The 18,497-nt window shown below is 47.9% G+C and overlaps 1 protein-coding gene across 3 annotated transcripts in view; it reads left to right on the top strand.

Moving 5' to 3' along the window:
• Positions 1-18,497, top strand: part of RBPJL (recombination signal binding protein for immunoglobulin kappa J region like) — a 35,387-nt gene that overhangs the window by 15,271 nt on the left and 1,619 nt on the right. For 2 of the 3 annotated variants that reach the window (XM_030533654.1, XM_030533655.1), the window contains exons 3-10: positions 5,159-5,284; positions 7,674-7,744; positions 9,496-9,611; positions 12,848-13,022; positions 14,246-14,383; positions 15,863-15,972; positions 16,934-17,074; positions 17,765-17,920. In XM_030533654.1, coding sequence (XP_030389514.1) covers positions 5,159-5,284; positions 7,674-7,744; positions 9,496-9,611; positions 12,848-13,022; positions 14,246-14,383; positions 15,863-15,972; positions 16,934-17,074; positions 17,765-17,920 — 1,033 coding nt within the window. The remainder of the gene's footprint in view (positions 1-5,158; positions 5,285-7,673; positions 7,745-9,495; positions 9,612-12,847; positions 13,023-14,245; positions 14,384-15,862; positions 15,973-16,933; positions 17,075-17,764; positions 17,921-18,497) is intronic. The other variant, XM_030533656.1, reaches the window with a different exon arrangement.

Below are 18,497 nucleotides of genomic sequence, written 5' to 3' on the forward strand. Positions count from 1 at the left end.
GACCTGCAATTTTGCACTTACAGTACAGAAGGACAGGCTGAGACTCTAAAAAAAAGATCAGAGCCTTTGCGCCTAATTCTCCTTGTGCTTTTATTTGCACCAGTGTAAAGTGAGCATATAATGCTCTCAAATGGAAATAGCAGTGATTTCACTCATTTGCACTGGCCTAAATGAATATACAAGGTGCAGTGCAATGGGGAACCAGTCATGTTTGTACCATCATTAATTAATTGCTTCCCAGCCTGAGGTAGTGGAACTAACAAGGATCAGGTTATAGCTTCATGGACACCTGTACCTTATAGAAAGTCAGTGAGAGATTAGTCTGAGTGGAATTGCAGAGAATGGTCATACGCCCCTGGAAGGCCCTGAGCCAGGGTCTGTAGAAGGCTGGGGACTCCAAGGGAACCAGCCTGGGAGCCAAGTGCTTTATCCCAGAGCCAGAAAGATTCTGAAAGGTAGCCAAAAAAGGGGTGTGAACAGAGTCCAGAGAGTGGGCCAAAGAGAAGCCCATGAAAAGTAAAAGAACCTTTTTAGTTTGTGTTTGTGCTACCCAAGGAGAGTATAAGTTTTGTTTGCAACTTAGCCAGAGAGCTAAGATGCATCTCCAGCACAGTGTATGGACAGCTGAGGAGACCCACCTTGAGGAAAGAAACGGAGTCAGGAAGTGCTGTCAGCACCATGTTTGGCCAGCAGAAGGCTCTACAGGGTGGTCATGCCCTATTACAGTGGTTCTGAACTAGGGATACGTGTACTCCTGGAGGTACGCAGAGGTCCTCCAGGGGATACATCAACTCATCTAGATATTTGCCTAATTTTACATAAAAAGCACTGGAGCAGTCAGTGCAAACTGAAATTTCATACGACTTCTTTATACTGCTCTGTATACTATACATGAAATGTAGGTACAATATTTGTATTTCAATTTATTTATTGTATAATTTATGATTTTATGATTTATTTTATTATATATGTGAAAGTCAGCAATTTTTCAGCAATACTGTGCTGTGACACTTTTGTATTTTTATGTCTGATTCTGTAAACAAGTAGTTTTTAAATGAGGTGAAACTTGGGGGTATGCAAGAGAAATCAGACTCCTGAAAGGGTACCGTAGTCTGGAAGGGTTGAGAGCCACTGCTCTATGTTACAGACCCTCGGCGTGCAGGACATTTCAAGATGTTTCCTAACCATAACTGGGTGTAGTTCTCTCCCAGGGCAAAGATAGGCCTGCCCCCGGTGCAGGGTTAAACGAGGACAAAACTTGCAAAGGCAAATTGAAGCTCAAACTGCACATTGCAGTATGGTTTTTCAGCATTACACATGAGGCATATGATGACATGGAATGGATGCCAATGTTATGTCAATCGCTAGCTCGCTTCCATATTAGTTAGCTTTGGCCAGGCCTGGGTGTAAACCATTAAATAGATATAGAAGATTGAATTAAGTTACGTGCCGGGATTAAATAAGTAATATTAGTGTAATGGAGTGTGTTGATTGGTAGCCAGAGACAAAGTTGTGGACAAAATTCTACAACTGGATCAAAAGCAAACATCTGTAAAAGTTTTGAAGAACATCTGATGAGTAGTACTGGCACTGGGCTCTGGCAAAAAAGCGAATAAGCGACTGACAGTAAATAATGAAGTAAAGTTGTCTGCGGAGAACTGTCACTGTGATCACAAAATAAAGCACCCACTGCTTCTGCACTAACAACTGCAGCCCATGTATCGGTCTCATCAGTAAAAACAACACATCTGGTTGCCAGTGAATATCAGTTACGGTTCATACTCGGCAGTTATGAATAAGCTCAGCAGACATAAACTCCTCACTTCTCAGATACAAAGCAGCAGCTAATGTTATCGGGTGACCCAAGGCCAGATCATCAGCTCTATAAATTAGCATCGCCATATTGACTTCAATGGAGTTGTGCCAATTTACACCAGCTGAGGATCTGAGTCACACATTGGAGAGCTTAGTGGCTGTACGGAAGACACTGGAAACAAGGAGAGCAGGGAATCAAGAGCATCCATCTAAAAACCAGGGAAAACAGTGGTGCAAAAGATTGTGCAGTGAAAATACAGCCAGAGATTTTGGGAGGACAGCTGCAGATAAAGAAGATTCCAGATTGTTATGTTCTTGTGCTGGATACGTCTGCTATGTCAACGCCGTTGCCTGTTCTGATCTCCAGAATACTCTGAAGACAGAGCCATCAGCAACGTAGTACCAGACAATGAATCTTTGTATGAGGGGCCCCAAGCTTGAGGAGCTGTCACGTAGGATTGTTACTAGAAGCTGTAAAGGATGCTGCTCTTTTCCAGCAGGTTTTCACTGTACTGGAAAGTGAAGCATTAGCCAGTGAAACATCTTAAAAGGTTCCTCAGGTTGTAACTGAGGTAAAGATTATTTGCTTCTGTTTCTCTTTCAGCTTTTCTAAGTCCAGATGCCACATTATTTTGAGTCCATCAGGAGATCAGTATAAGCTGGCTGGGAATCCTGGGACGGGATCAGATTTGTAGTTGATCCCAAACCTTTGGTGTTTTATGTTCTTTGCTACTTGTAGTTTCTGGCTAGTGTGATGTGTATTTGAAAGCTGGGATGATTATTTTTTCAATTAAAACTCAGTTGAGTCTATGGGTATGTCTATACTACCCGCCAGATCGGCGGATAGCGATTGATCTATCCAGGATCTATTTATCGTGTGTCGTTTAGACACGATAAATCGATCCCCGATCACTCTCCTGTCGACAGCTGAACTCCAGCAGTGCGAGAGGCAGAAGTCGACAAGGGTGCCGCGGCCGTCGATCCAGCGCCATGAGGACGCAAAGTAAATGATTCTAAGTCGATCTAAGATACATCGACTTCAGCTACGCTATTCTCATAGCTGAAGTTGTGTATCTTAGATTGATTCCCCCCACGCACCCGCCGCAGTGTAGACCAGGCCTATGTTGCAGGATTTTCCCTGTGCTGTAACAGATGCAGCCCTGTCTCCAATAGCCAGCTTGTCCTTTGAGCAAATCACTAAGGGCTGCCCATGTCCTGGCATTGGCTTACCAGTGGTACAGCACTGTGTATGCAGCTGCGATTTGGGACTTCTAGCTTCTGCTCATCCTTTTTACATCTAAGGTTCTTTTGGGTTTTTAAAGGCAAACTTCCCCATTTTTCACAGCTGTGCGGCTTGAAAGTTTGAGCAGTGAGAAGCTCTTTGCGCTAGGAAGCCACTGGGGATACATATCTGAAACCAATGTTTTTAATCACAGATGGTGGTTCTGAGTCTCCAGCATGAGGCCACCATTTCTCTGAGGGAACTAACATCATGCATGACCCCAGTGGTGAAGGGGAGCCCCATGCCAGAGGCTGGAAACCAATTTCCATCCAGTTTTCGTATGGGTTTATCAATCATGAGCAAGCCAAAGATGTCCAGGTTGTGCCTGGCTCTGTGTGTATGAACACCCTCCGTGTGTGTGTGTCACTGGACGTGGAACCAAGAAACAAGTGAGCTTGGTTTAAGTGAAGTCCTTGCCATATTTGGCTAGTGTGGCCCTAAGCTGATGGGTACATTTTCATTGGCTTCACTGAACTGTCCTACACCAAGGAAGTGTCTTCCCTAAGTGTGGGAATGAGAAGAGGCCTGTCCAAACAGCTCCTACCTCCTCCCTCTCAGGTTTCCTTCCATTAAGAAAGTAGCACATTGCCCTATTGAAGCACAAGGCCCATGCACCCGCATACACCACACTTCAATGGTTTTATGGAACGTTTTGCAGGCGCTGTTCTAGTGCTCTGCACAGGGTGAATTTCACTTTCTGTAAAGGTGAGACAGCAGTACAGTACATCTCCACCATTCCAGCTTCTCTATACCCGACTTCCCTTTAAAACAAGCATCCTGTGTTCGGGTTCCAGCAAAACACAGCAAAGGCCCTGTGTGATTTAGACTGGGCTTATCTGCCTACAATCAGTGGAAAAATAACCTACCACGTTAACAAAGTCTAAGGGCCAGATCCTCAGCTTGGATAATTCCACTTAGTCAATGGAGCTATGCCAACTTCCACCAGCTGAGAATCTGGGGACATTTCCACGGGACAATCACCAGCAGGAACCAAATAACAGCTCCCGATGCCAAGAATAATAGCTCCCCAGCCGTGCTCATTATTACCTTCCATAAACATTCATAATGTACTGAGGGGAGATATAAAAATGAATCCATGTTAAACAGAACGTATGTAAAGCTATCCCGTTAGATGATGGAAAACTCCAATATAGGATAAATGAGACTGTAATTATTATCGTCAGTTACGAGGAGGAGGGGATCAGTAAAGATAACATTACCTGATTTCCCATTTTCAGGCACCATGTGCATTCATTCACATGAGTGCACGGAGAATGGAGACTGGGTGTAAAATGCCACCACTCCAGTTTGGTAGCATGTGGCTGCATAAGATGCCGGGTTCCTGAGAAGCTGGCCCAGGTGTTTTTAAGGGCCATGTATACAAAGAGAAGAACATCATGAACAATCAGAATGTCACTATCTTCATAACATGGGGCTGAGTGGAGGAGTGAAAGGACACGCTTTCCCATTAGGAAGCAATGGGAATGTTTCCAAGCTAAGCTTTCCCTATCTGTCTTTTACCAAAGGCTGGAGAAAGTAGTGGGTAAACTAACCAAACAATTTTAATGATAGCACTTGTCTTACAGCAGCTTTGAAACTTTCCCATTCCCAATGCATTCTAACTGGATTCCTCTTGTCCTACTTTGCATCATTAAACTGGGTCCCTGCTGGGAAGTATTATTAAAACAGTAGCTCTTACTGAGAGAGACACCAAAGGCCTCGACTGCAGATACTGATGCAGGGAAGGGGGGTATCTCAAAACTATGACTGTTCCCGGTGTTGTTATATGCAATACCATACCAGTGCACTGAGCAGAGTGGGGTTTGCAGCACCTGGCTATAATTAGTTCTATTGTCAAGGTCTAGTGCATAGCAGGCACATTAGAGTGCAGGGGAATGAGGGACAGAAGGATATCACCTACAGGTAAGGTGCCTGTGCTGGCTATCTCCATGTTAAATACCCCTCAGGGTGGCTCCGGGGTGGTATCAAGCAGTAGGGGGATGGTAGGAAGCCAAGCGTTGTGTCCCCTTTGCTAGGGTACTACTTAGGACTCTCTTTTAGATCCAATCCAGATCAACTTGACCATCTCCGGGATGGAGTGCGTAGATATCTGCAGCTCCCAGCTGACCAGACTGTGCTTATACTGCATGCAAAAGTCGCGCAGAAATCATACGGCAGTGAAAAAAGGTAGGAGATTTGCCTGGCTTCTTATACAGCCCTGCCTTTAGATATCACCTTCCAAAAACCAGACTCTTACAACTCCCTTTCAAACTCCCCAGGGTTTCGTTATCTAGTCTGATGAAACAGATGAGCTAACATAACCCCATTGTATTCATCTTTCAGCCTTCACACAGCCCCAGAATAATACAGTCATTCATGATGATTATGATAGTAGTACCTAAGTGTCCCGATCAGGGTCCCCTGTGCTAGGCACTGCCCAAACAAATAACAAAAAGACAGTCCCTGCCCCGAACACTCTATCCTGGATTAATGAAATGGTGGAAAGGGCTGAACACTGACCCCTGTGAGACACCACTGGCCATTTCACCTCCCCCACGCAGATCGCTGGAGTGCCCTCAGCAATCAGTCTTTGCTGCAGCCCGTCCTCACTCTGTTTAACAGTCATTGTCCTTAAATTCCTTCCTTCCTTCTTCCCCCTTTGCCATTCTCTCCTTTCCTCTGTTCTTCTCTCTCATGCTTTTCTCTTCCCTCTAGTCATCTCTTTCTCCGTAGGAGATTGAGAGAGGCCCTATTGTACTGAGGGTGGGGTTTGGGTTTTTTTATTTCCTATGCCTTCACTGGATCAATGGAAGATACTTTTCACAGAGTTGGGCTCTGGCTGTAGAGTTGAGATCCAACCTTCCCCAGAGGACGGCTGTGAGCTCTGAGTTTGATCCACTGTAGAGATTGTGGCCAGCTGCAAAATGCAGATCCAGATCCAGCCTTCGCTAGAGTTTACCGGTGTTTGGATCTAGGATTTTGGTTCAGGTCCATTTCAAACAGCCCTGAAATTGTTACCTTCTTGGGGCGCTGAGCCAGCAAGTGGAGCTGCTGCATCACTGGGGCTAACCAAAGACATAGCCCTGGCGTACCCTGGTTGAGGCGTGGTGCAAAGGATGCTGGGAAGCAGGTTTTGTGGGTTTGGCAAGAAAAACAGAAGCGAAATCTAAAAAGTGATTACGAGCTGGCACAGCGCTTCTAGGTTAAAGTTTAAATAAGCTAGTGCTATTTTTCCTGGATATGGGGATTCAGGGTCCTACACTGTTGCTAACTTGTTTAAATAAACACGTATCCAAGGAGATTAGGACCCAGAAATATGGAACCAGCCCAGACTGGTGTTTTTACTGCTAACATTTTACACAGTATCAATATGGGATGAATCTGCACCATTCACATGAATGCAAAGACAGTGGAAACCCAAATAAAACACAGGAAAATGTGTTTCCAAAACTTTGGCTATAGATTTGTTTGCACTGGTCTCAGGAGCTGGCTGTGAATACAAACTGTGTTCTCAACCTGCTGAAACTTCCACATTCCAAGCTGAAAAAGTCTCTGTGACAAATTCTCCCTTGACTCAAGGAGGGAAGATCTGAAGTAAGCTTTCCCTGTGTGCCCTCTCAGCCATCTGCCCTTGGATAGGGCTGGCATGTTCCACTAACAGAGCACCTGATAGATGTGGCTGCGCACGTGGGCATCTGGGGAAGGGGGATGGACATTGCGGCAAGAGGCAGTCTCATTTCTCCGGTGCTGCACAGAGCACTGGATGTGGTTGGTTTGTCACGCAAGGGGGAGAAGCTAAAAGAGCTGCCTCAGCATGACCTACTCATGCTGACCCCTTGCTAATGGCACTCTACATGGTTGAACAGCTGCTGCCGTTGCATCCTCCTCAGGAGCTTCAAGTTAGGGACATGCTCTAGGTCGTCACACACAGAGACATGTAAAGCCATTACAGCCTGATAGGTCTGCACATCACCAGAGTCTTAAAGCCAGAAACAGGTTTAATTGTGCAACCACATCCATCCCCCACTGGAGGAACCCAGGGAGGCTTGCACAAGAACAGATGGGGAGATGTTCACAACATAGCAGACTGTTTAGGCCAAAGAGAGACGGGAACAACGAGTGCACTGAGCTCCCTCCCATCGTGGCCTCAACACTTGTCCAGGATGGTCTAGGTATATGTCATCCTGCCTTGGTGCCAGGAAATGGACAGAGGACCTCTTGAGGCACCTTCCAGCCCTACATTTTTATGATTCTGTGCCTGCAAAGACCTGCCATTGGCCATGCATATGGTATGACTGCGCACTCAGCACATGCAAATACAGGTGTGGTGCAGGCATCCACATTTTTGTGGGTGCATCTCCTGTGAAAACCAGTGGTGTCTCCAGGCGTGTCTGGGACAGCAAGCCAAGTGTATGCTGGCATTAGTGACCCCAAAGCAGGTCATATCTAAGCATCTCTCACTTGGTTAACCAATGAAGAAGACTCTGGATTCACAATCCTACAAAGAAACAACCCTTCTTGGTGATGTCCCTTACCCTAGTGTTCACTTAACAAAGATGCTGTTTTGTTTTGTTAGGTTTTTCTGCCCCCCACCTTGTGTTTATCTGACTGGACCAGGTTGGAAACTGAAGCAGGAACAGATAAAAGGTAAGAGCAGAAGAAAGCCACATATGCCTGGAGAGCAGAAGTCCTGCCGCTCAGCCACTCCTGATAAGCAGAACTGAGCACAATGGGAAAAGCTGTCTGCAAATATTCATTCGGATATGAAAGTGACTTTCGGTTTGAGTGTATATTTGACCTATTAGTGTTCGAGTTTTTGACCTTTAACAGAGCGAATACCCATGACAAATGATGTTCATGTACTCAAACAGATTGCAAAGTTAAAGTAATCAAATTATATATTTGTTCGGCTCTATTAGCAAGTTCACAGGAACGGGCAGAGGGGGTGATGAAAAGCAGCGAAGGAAGCGATGGAACTAGGTTTGACCTGATGGGAAGAAGAAGCACATGTTCCGTCTGCAAGACTGATACATTGGATAAAATCTAAAAAGAGGCCATTAAAAACGCCAAAGCTCAGAGGGGGAGAGTCTGAAGGCACCACATGTGATCTACTGAGGAGAAAGGGGACAAGACCTGGGGATCGTGACCTGAGGGAAGGGGATTATGCAGGGAGGAAAAGAGGGTTAGGACCATGAGCTGGTCTAAAATTTTTCATGAAAATCAGTGAAAAACAGCTTTTCTATGAAATGGAAATTTTCATGAAAAAAAATTCCATTTTTGTCAAAATGTTCAGGTTTTCAGCCATAATAACAAAAAGTTTAAAAACTGCATTTTTAAAAAATTATTTATTTTGTTGTCCGCAACCAAAAACTTGACATTTTTCAGTTTTCAGCAAAAAACCTGAAAAATTCCAAAGAAAACTTTTGATGAAAATGAAAAATGTTCAGTCACATGAAAAAATTGGGGGGGAAGTGGGGAAGCAACCATTTCCTGACCAGCTCCAGCCAGGAGCGAGGACTGAAGATAGAAAAGGGAGAGTGAGACTAGCTTTTGGAGGAAAATTCTTGACCGTGAGACCATTTAGGGTATGTCTACACTGCAATGAAAAACCCGCAGCAGCGAATCTCAGAGCCCAGGTCAACTGAATTGGGCTTCGCATGAGGGGCTAAAAATAGCAGTGTAGACATTCCCACTCACCTGAATGGGAATGTCTACACTGCTACTTTTAGCCCCACTGTCTGAGCCCAAGTCAATTGAACTGAGCTCTGAGACTTGCTGCTGCAGGTTTTTATTTGCAGTGTAGACAAACCTTTTAAGCAATGGGTACGCTCATATAATGACGGCTTCACAGCTCTGGGGAGGGGATCATGCAGCCCAGGTGGGAGAGGATACAGGAAGGTAAAAGGTTGGAGGGGTGGAGAGACAGGGATGTGGGAGAAGGGAAGCAGGAAATCAGAGCCAGGAGGAACAGAAGGGGGATGAAGATAGGGATTGGGGGAGAGGGGCTGGTGAAGCAGGGGAGTCGGGAGAAGCTGCCGAGCCTGTTGTCGAAGGTGTCTAGGGGTGCAGGATAAGGAGAGTGAGATGCAGGAAAGCAGCATCTCACATCAGTGTGGCTGGAGACCAGAAGTGTCCAAGTGTCCCAAAGATGCTTCTGGGAGGTTCACCTGCCTGTGCCCTCTCAGGCGGGGCAGTAGATTCCCAGTCCCCTCTTCCTCTCTCTAGTGAGGGCACGGGGGGTGACAACAGCTCAGCCCTTCCTCTCTTTCCATTGCCACCAGCAGTCTGGGCAGCAGCAGCCCCGACCCTCTCACTGCAGCTCCATGGTCCCAGCTCCATTGGTTTCACTGGTGTCCAGGTTTCTGTGTCTGGGAAATGTTTCTCTTTCTCTTTTCCAGCGAGGGATTTGGGAGAGGCTGGTTTCAGGGTGTGCGGGTACATGGGGCTGGACAGCATAGGCAGCAGCCACATGGAGACCCAGAAACTCAACTTTGAGGAGCAACCGGACTCCAAGGTAAGCTGAGCAAAATGACTCCCCTGACACACATTCACACAATACCTCTCTAGGCTCTCCTGCCCCCTAGTCACATATGACCAGGCATCTCCCTGCAGCATTCTGAGTGCTCTTCACTCATGGTTTGCCAGGAAACCGATCTTTCTTTGTCACCATCTTTTCAACTTCCTGGCCCTTGTGGCTGGAGGATAGCCAGGGATTACGCAGTTTCCCCAGCCCATCGTATTCTCCTGACAAATGGCAATGCCACTCATCACAAAATGAGAGTGCAGTCTTTCATTTACAGATAAACTGCTAGCGAAAACACGACCTGTCACAAATGTTGTGGGCTGGAACTATAACTTGGCATCTTCCTATAGGGAAAGAAATCTATCAAGTATTATCTTGGGGCTCTGAAGAATGTGGGGTCTGGGGTTGGCCAGAAATATAACAAAAAGGACCTTTGTGTTTGCAGTGCTTCCCTTGCAGCATATCAGTGCAGCCGAAGCGCCAAGGTGACTGGGAAACTGTAAACCTAAGGAGATTTCTTGTGTTATGTTGGGTAAATCACATGTGAACATTAATTTCCATTTGGAATTCTCTAGCCCCAGTGTAAATAAAGCCTTTGCCATTCCTCAGCTCCTCACTCCACCTGAAATAACATCTCTAATCATTTCCCCCTTTAAATGAACCTATAGCTCCTCTGAATGGACCCCATCATGTCCTAGTGGGAGCTGCTTTGTCCTGCGGTGCATTTTCTTGGGTGTACTGAGCAAAGTGATGGTGGCTGTGGTGAAGGGGGGTCTTGTCTTCTGGGCCCTTCATGGGGTGGTGCTTAAGAATCATCATTAATCCACACAGCACAATGCAAGGTGGTCAGTTTCCCTTCTGAAAACCCAAAGCACATAAGGAAGGACAGAGAAGAATGCCATCTGGTTCCTGCAGCCCCCCTGCAGATCTCCCATCCCCACACCAGCATGAAGGGCATCTTTTCACTGAAGTCTTTGTTGTTATAAGGTGGACATTGAAACTATTTAGCGTGAAGATTGTTGAAGATACCCTTTCTAGGGGAGACCCAGGCATTGTGGTTTGGAGAGCTGTATGTTCAGCCACAGGACTAACAGGAGCTGGTTGGAAGCACTCTGCTGTGCACTGATGGTGCAGTGATTCACTTCTGCACATCATCATGCTCAGGTTGGGCAGGAAGCCGGCACAGGTTGAGTTGCTGGGTTAATTGATTGTCTTACACTGTTGCCTAGTGTCACAAGTGAAAGGGAGCCTTGTTGTTGCTCTCTCCCTCTCTGTATTACTGTTTATCATGGAATCATAGGACTGGAAAGGACCTTGCGAGGTCATCTAGTCCAGTCCCCTGCACCCAAGGCAGGACTAAGTATTATCTAGACCATCCCTGACAAGTGTTTGTCTAACCTGCTCTTAAAAATCCCCAGTGATGGAGATTCCACAACCTCCCTAGGCAGTTTATTCCAGTGCTTAATCACCCTGACAGGAAGTTTTTCCCAATGTCCAACCTAAATCTCCCTTGCTGCAATTTAAGCCCATTACTTCTTGTCCTATCCTCAGAGATTAAAAAGAACAATTTTTCTCCCTCCTCCTTGTAACAACCTTTTATATACTTGAAAACTGTTATGTCCCCTTTCAGTCTTCCTTCTCCAGACTAAACAAACCCAGTTTTTTCAATCCTCCCTCATAGGTCATGTTTTCTAGACCTTTATTCATTTGTGTTGCGCTTCTCTGGATATTTTCCAATTTGCCCACCTTTCCTGACATGTGGCACCCAGAACGGGACACAATACTCCAGCTGAGGCCTAATCAGCGCAGAGTAGCACGGAAGAATTACTTCTCCTGTCTTGCTTACAACACTCCTGCTAATACATCCCAGAATGATGTTCACTTTTTTGCAACAGTGTTACACTGTTGACTCATATTTAGCTTGTGGTTCACTATGACTCCCAGATCCTTTTCTGCAGTACTCCTTATGATAGTACTCAGAGGCTCCAGCCAGGATCAGGGCCTCCTTAGACTGGGTGCGTTGCAAACATATATGAAGTTATAGTTCTTGCCCCAAAGAGCTTACAGTCTAAGGTCCCACCCTACTAACCTGGCTGTGCTCATTTACATTGAGTCAAGCAGGACCAATCGTGTATAAAGTTCAGCATGTGAGTAAGCGTTTTCAGGATCAGGGCCTATGCTAACCATCTCCGATAGGTGGGTAGATAGAAACAGACACACATGGAAAAGTGTCTGTCAGCTCTCAGTCTCTCTCTTCCCACGCAGGAAGAGTTTCAAAAATAGCTACTTCCACTTCCCAGCACTCCCATTTCAGTGGGAAGTTTCATGAGGACGTTGATTTCCAGGTTTTCCTATGACATTTTGTGGACCCAAAATGACACATCATCAACATTTCAAGGAAAAGCAAAAAATTCCAAGAAACAAAATTAGTTTGTAACAAAAGAGTGAAAATTTTCATGCAAAATTCGGCAGTGATTTTTTTCCCTTTTTCACACATACACTAGTTTAAAAGTTCTTTTGCCTAAAATACCTGACCAACTAATTAGGCAAAACTTGATATCGTAGAAGGGCTGGTGGGGCCATTGTCCCAGCCCCTAAGGGCTCCTGGCTTCTTGTTATTTACTCTTTCATGCAATATAAACTAAAAGGCAGGCTCCTTTGGCCTGTATCTTTTGTTTGGCGTCTGGAAAGCACCATGAGCATCTTTACACCGATTGTAAGCACCTAGGGGCAAGGGTTGTCTTTTTGGTCTGTCTTTGTATAGAGTTGGTGCAAAGGGGTCCTGGTCCCTGATTGGGGCTCCTAGGTCCTCCCACAATACAAATAATAAACACTGGCAACAGTAGTGCCCATCATTGTGACAGTTAGGAGTTCCCCAGTCTCCATGGCCATTTGTCCCTTTAACCATACCCTGTAATGCTTATCACTCTCTGCTCAGTCAAGTCTCCTGCCTAGGCACAACAGGGTATGAGCAGAGGTGAGTTTATCAGGGGACCTTGCCTGCACTCAGCAATCATTAACCAATGCTGCTGGCCAGCCTCTCACTCTCACAGCAGATAAAGCCCCCCAGCTGCGAAGGAAATGAAGAAGTGAGCAGGTATCTCTCTAGGTATCTAGGTAGGCAGATATCTGTGTCCCCCCCTCACTGGAGTATCTTCAGTGAAGACGCACCCAAAAACTCCAGACACAATCTCCAGTCTATGACAATAGCCCCTTGTTACTTACAGGAGTTCAGCTGTGCCAAAGCACTCTACATCTCAGACACGGAGAAGAGGAAGCATTTTCGGCTGGTTCTGAAGCTCTTCTTCAGCAATGGGCAGGAGATCGGCACTTTCTACAGCAAGCTGATCAAAGTGATTTCCAAACCCTCACAGAAGAAGCAGTCCCTGAAGAACACAGACTGTAAGTAGCAGGGGAGCCAGCCTCATCAATGGGAGCTGAGCGCTGCAGGGTTTTTAACAGCAATCTCTGTGATACTCTGTTCTCTGTTGCTTCAGTAGCATGCACCATTTCAGCTGTCTGAGTAGCTAGTACCTGAACAGGTTATCAGATGCTTTATCAGAATGGGGCACTAATATAAAGCAAACAAGAAACTACCATAGATGGCAGATTGAATATCTGCCAAGTCCTTAGACATGACAGGTTTATGCGCTATAGGCAGCCTGATCCAAAGCCCGGTGAAGTCAATAGAAGAAAGAATGGATCAGGGCATATTTATGTCCACTTTCTTGAAAATGTATCCTACCAAGCTGTGTTAAGATCTAATGCAGAACCTTTGTCAGGATTTCTGTTCAAAGATCTCCACATACAGACAAAGGCATCACCCACCCTTCATAAAAGGCCATCTCAGCTGGTACTCTGCTAAAGGGAAAGCCAGCTAGAAAAGGCTAGTGTTCATTCTGCTGTGTACACCAGCTTAGCCCTGGGGAGTCTGAGAAGGGCAGAGCAGTGCTTTCAAACCACACGCTGATATGGAAATGAGAACACATGGAGCATTATCTAATGACCTGCAGAGCAGGGGAAAGCAACCCCAGACTGCACAAGATATGAACTAAGAGGTCTTTTCAATCACAGATTTTGAAAATATTATGAAGTGTTGGCAGCGCAGAAGAATGGTTACTCACTTCACAGTCACAAGTTCTTCGAAGTGTTTTGTCTGCCTAGAGCCCATCTATGCACCTGGGGGTGTATACACACCACCCATGAGATCCAAGTGGGGGGAAGGGATAGCTCAGTGGTTTGAGCATTGGCCTGCTAAACCCAGCATTGTGAGCTCAATCTTTGAGGGGGCCATTTAGGGATCTGGGACAAAAATCAAACAACCACTGTCAGCAACGTTACTTGGTCCTGCTAGTAAAGGAAGGGGACTGGACTCAATGGCCTTTCAACATTCCTTCCAGTTCTATGAGATAGGTATATCTCCCCATATATCATCATAAAGACTCAGAAGAACAAGATTTTGTAACATGATGGCTCACTGCATTCTTTATCCTAACTCTATGCAAAGCAATAACTGGCCTCTGCGGCTATCAAGTCACTCAGCCATGCTCTGGTATTAAGGCAAGCTGATACTGATAACAGCAAGTTTCCATCAGTGCTAACGCCGGCATGTCTGTCTTTTGCAGTGTGCATCTCATCTGGGTCCAAGGTTTCCCTCTTTAACCGCCTCCGCTCCCAGACGGTCAGCACCCGTTATCTGTCCGTAGAGGGTGGCACCTTCATCGCTAGCGCAAGGCAATGGGCAGCATTCACACTGCACCTGGGTGAGGACCTTACATGTTCAGCAAACTCCAGCAGTCCACACAGGGCCAAATTCACCGCTGGTACATCACTGGGGAAGTCAGTGGAGCTGTGTCCATTAACGGCAGGGGTAGGTTTGGCCACCCAAGCATAGCAATAGTGAAAGACAAACAGGGTGGGTCACATCCAATCTGAACAATGGTGCTTACTGATTTTAACGAGTCATAATCACAGGTCAACAGAAGTATCTTTCTAAAAGATGTCAGGAACCCCTGAGGCCAGCTTCCAGCAGGAGGCCTGAGTCTCTTTAAGGCACATTGCTCCTCCCTGCCTGCAGACAGAGCTCTGAGGAGGTAGAAAGGATGGTCCATTGATTAGGCAGCTAATCCGGGATTTCAGATACCTGGATTCAATTCTCTACTCCAGTGCTGGCTTCCTACGTGACCTTCAGTAAGTCACTTAGGCCCAGATGCTCAGATGTCAATGGAAGTTAGAAGCCTACGTACGTTGAGGGTCTGGGCCTCAGCCCCGATCAGTACTTGCCCTGCCCTGCCTCCCAGGGGTGTTGTGAGAATAATTACATTAAAGACCAATGGGCATTCTGATACTACAAGGATGGGGCCATATAGGTCCCAAGAATAGATAGGAGATGGTACTATTTTGACCACACTGCTTTATTTGATACCTGCTACCAGCACCCCCAGGCAGTGTGAAATTATCCTCCCTGTGAATGTCCCTCCCACCCTCCCCCCACTCCGCCTCACCCCCTTTGGTCTCCAGAGCTCTTTGGTCTCCTACCTACCTTAACTTCCCTTTGCCACCACATTTGCCTCCTGGAGTCCCAGGGTGTTGCCCAGACTCAGTAACAATCCAATTCCCTTCTCCTGCGCTGGTATATCGCTCTCCAGGAAGGAGACAGCAGGGGAAAGGGCTGGGAGCAGTCTAATTTCATCTCTGATTCCCAACACCCTTTCCTCATTAAGGGCCTGATCCAGTGCCCTTTGAAATCAGTGGAAAGACTTCCATTGACTGCAGTAGGTTTTGGATCAGGCCGTAAAAGCCTGCTGGTCTTGAGCAAGGGCAGCTCAGGCTGTGCCTGTCCAAGGGCCATGTTGGCATGCAGTCAGGCGCACTTTGTATGAAATGTAAGAGATCTCAGCTGCCTCCCTCCCCGTTGTGAATCTGGAGGTGTCACCTGCAGAACTTACAGATCCCAGGGTGCTGGCCTGCCTGCTCCAATCGCAGTGGAGAACTGCCTGCGGGGAGCACTGCCCTCTGCAGGCTGCATTTACCCTGCATCGTGAAAATGCACAAATTGGAGCGAGAAAGGGACCAGTTGCCCGAAGAGTGTCCAGGGAGCCCCTTATCTACCGTGCTGCCAGGCTCTGTGATGAGAGAGAGTTCTCCTCTACCCTGGTCCTTCAGCAAGAGCCAGAGGGAGCTGTTCCTGCCTTCCCACTCCAGGTTGGTAACTCTCCATCTCTTTTCCTCTCCATGGGAAGCGGATGAGCACTGCACCCGGGGTGAGTTCCCACTGCGGGAAGGGTACATTCACTACGGCTCCGTAGTCCAGCTCATCTGCACAGCCACCGGCGTTACCCTGCCGCCCCTGGTAAGGCTCCCGGGAAACTCAGACACCGGATAGGATGGGGAATGCTTCTGGCTCCAGCTCTATTTAGGGTTGCCAGCCCTCTGGTTTTCACTCAGTCAGACAGGGACCCTGGCAGCTCTGGTCAGCACAGCTGACCCGGCCACTAAAAGTCCAGTTGGCCACAGGGCAGGCAGACTCCATGCCTGGCTCCACGCAGCTCCTGGGAAGCAGCCAGTATGTCCCTCCGACTCCTAGGCTGGCTCCGCAGCTCCTATTGGAGCCAATGGGAGTTGCAGGGGCGGTGCCTGGAGGCAGTGCCTGAAGCACACAGAGCCTTCTGGCTGCCCCCTCTCCCCCACCTAGGAGCTGGAGGGACATGTCGCTGCTTCCCGGGAGCCGCCTGAGGTTGGCACCGCCTGGAGCCTGTGCCCCAGCCCTCTGTTCCAGCTCAGAACCCCCTCCCGCATGCAAACTTCCTCCTGGAGTCCATAACCCACAGCCCCTCCCATACCCCAAACCCCTTCCCCAGTCCTGATCCCCCTCCTGCACCCCAAACCCCTTATCCCTGGCCCCACCCCAGAGCCTGCACCCCCAGCTGGAGCCCACACCTCCCACACCCCACCCTCCTGCCCCAACCTGGTGAAAATGAGCAAGTGAGCGAGGGTGAGGGAAAGCAAGCGACAGAGGGACAGGGGATGAAGTGAACAGGGGGTGGGGCCTCAGAGAAGGGGCTGGGAAATGATCCAGCTGTGCAAGCCGTGCGGGTGTAGCAAATGGGAGGGCAGTGGCTGGAGACAGGCTAGAATGATGTGGGCTGATTTTGTTCCAGGTCAGACAATAGGGGAGGGAGCAGGGAATTCCCACAACCAGTCCCAGAGGAAGTTTCGGGCCGAGAAAATCTTTGAAGGATAAAAATGCTGAACTTTCTGGAGCTGACAGTTCCCTCCAGCCGGTCAGCCCGCCTGTGTGTCCTTCCCCACAGATCATTCGGAAAGTCACCAAGCAGTACGCCATGCTGGATGTGGATGAGCCCATCTCCCAACTCCACAAGTGCGCTTTCCAGTTCCAAGGCAGCGACGGGATGTACCTGTGTCTCTCGACCGAGAAAGTGATCCAGTTCCAGGTAATGCAGCATGAAGCCGTCCAGATGCTAGCGAGAGCAAACTCCCTCCAGCTCCTCCCTCCTGTTATTTGCTGCTGAGTCCATCATTTGAATGGTCTTTACCTTAAAGCCCCCCGCAATCCCCAAATGAAATTCAGTCCTTTATGTGATGTTGGAATAGGGAGAGAACCCATGCATGGAGACACACATCCCCACTCCAACCTCACCTACCCATGCTGGGCCTTGCTCTAATTTTTCCTGTCACCCCACAGCAACACAGACCTCTCTCCCTTCCCACTTGGCCCTGCCCCTCTGGCTGCCTCCCACAGCATCACATAGCCAAGCTGCCATGTGATTTTGTTAAGCCAGAAGCATTTGAGGATGAAGTCACTGATCCCGATTGCTCCTTTGGGTCAGCATAGACGTATCCCTATCCCTGAACATGGAACTGCAGCAGCTGGCTGATAATAATAATAAACAGCAACGTGCTGGTCCAGCACCTTCCATTTAGGGTTCTCAGATCCTTGTACAAAGGTCGAGAGATATTATTATCCCCCTTTGACGGTGAGACGGCACAGAGAGCTGGAGTGACTTGCCAAAAGCCAAGCAGACCATGGCAGAGTCAGGAATAGAACCCAGGAGTCCCGGCTATCAGTCCCCAGCTCACACCACTATGGCACGTGGCCTCCATTACACTAAAATTCCATGCAGGCGTCTCCATGCCCAAAGGAAGCGAACCGTGATCTGCTGAACGATGGCTCCTGCTGGACGATAATTGGAACGGAGACTGTGGAGTACACGTTCAGTGACAGCCTGGCCTGCATTCAGGATCCCGTGAGCCCAGTCCCACTTATAACCATGCTGGAGGTACGGAGGGCTTTCCGTCTTGTTGTCCTGTGCGCGGCTTTTGTTAACCTAGCTCAGGGGTGGCCAACCTGTGATCTGGAGCCACCTGCAGCTCTTCAGAAGTTAATATGCTGCTCCTTGTATAGGCACCGACTCTGGGGCTGGAGCTACAGGTGCTGACTTTCCAATGGGCCAGGGGGTGCTCCCTGCTCAACCCCTGGCTCTGCCCCCACTCCACCCCTTCCCACCCCTTCCCTAGCCTGCCATGCCCTCACTCCTCCCCTTCCCTGCCAGAGCTTTCTGCACACCACGAAACTGCTGATCAGGAAGGGCAGGGAGGCAGGGGGAGGCACTGATCAGCGAGGCTGCAGACATATTACTATGGCTCTTTGGCAATGTACATTGGTACATTCTGGCTCCTTCTCAGGCTCAGGTTGGCCGCCCCTGACCTACCTTATTGACGCACAAGAGGCTGCAAATCCCTTCTCCTAGCTCTGCATGTGCCTCTGAATCACCTTCCCCCCTCCCCAACCCCCGGCCTCTTGCCACACACTGCCCTCTGTGTACATGACAGGGCAGATTTTTCACAGATAATTTG

Source organism: Gopherus evgoodei, chromosome 14 (genome assembly GCF_007399415.2).
Source record: "Gopherus evgoodei ecotype Sinaloan lineage chromosome 14, rGopEvg1_v1.p, whole genome shotgun sequence".
NCBI lineage: Eukaryota > Metazoa > Chordata > Testudines > Testudinidae > Gopherus > Gopherus evgoodei.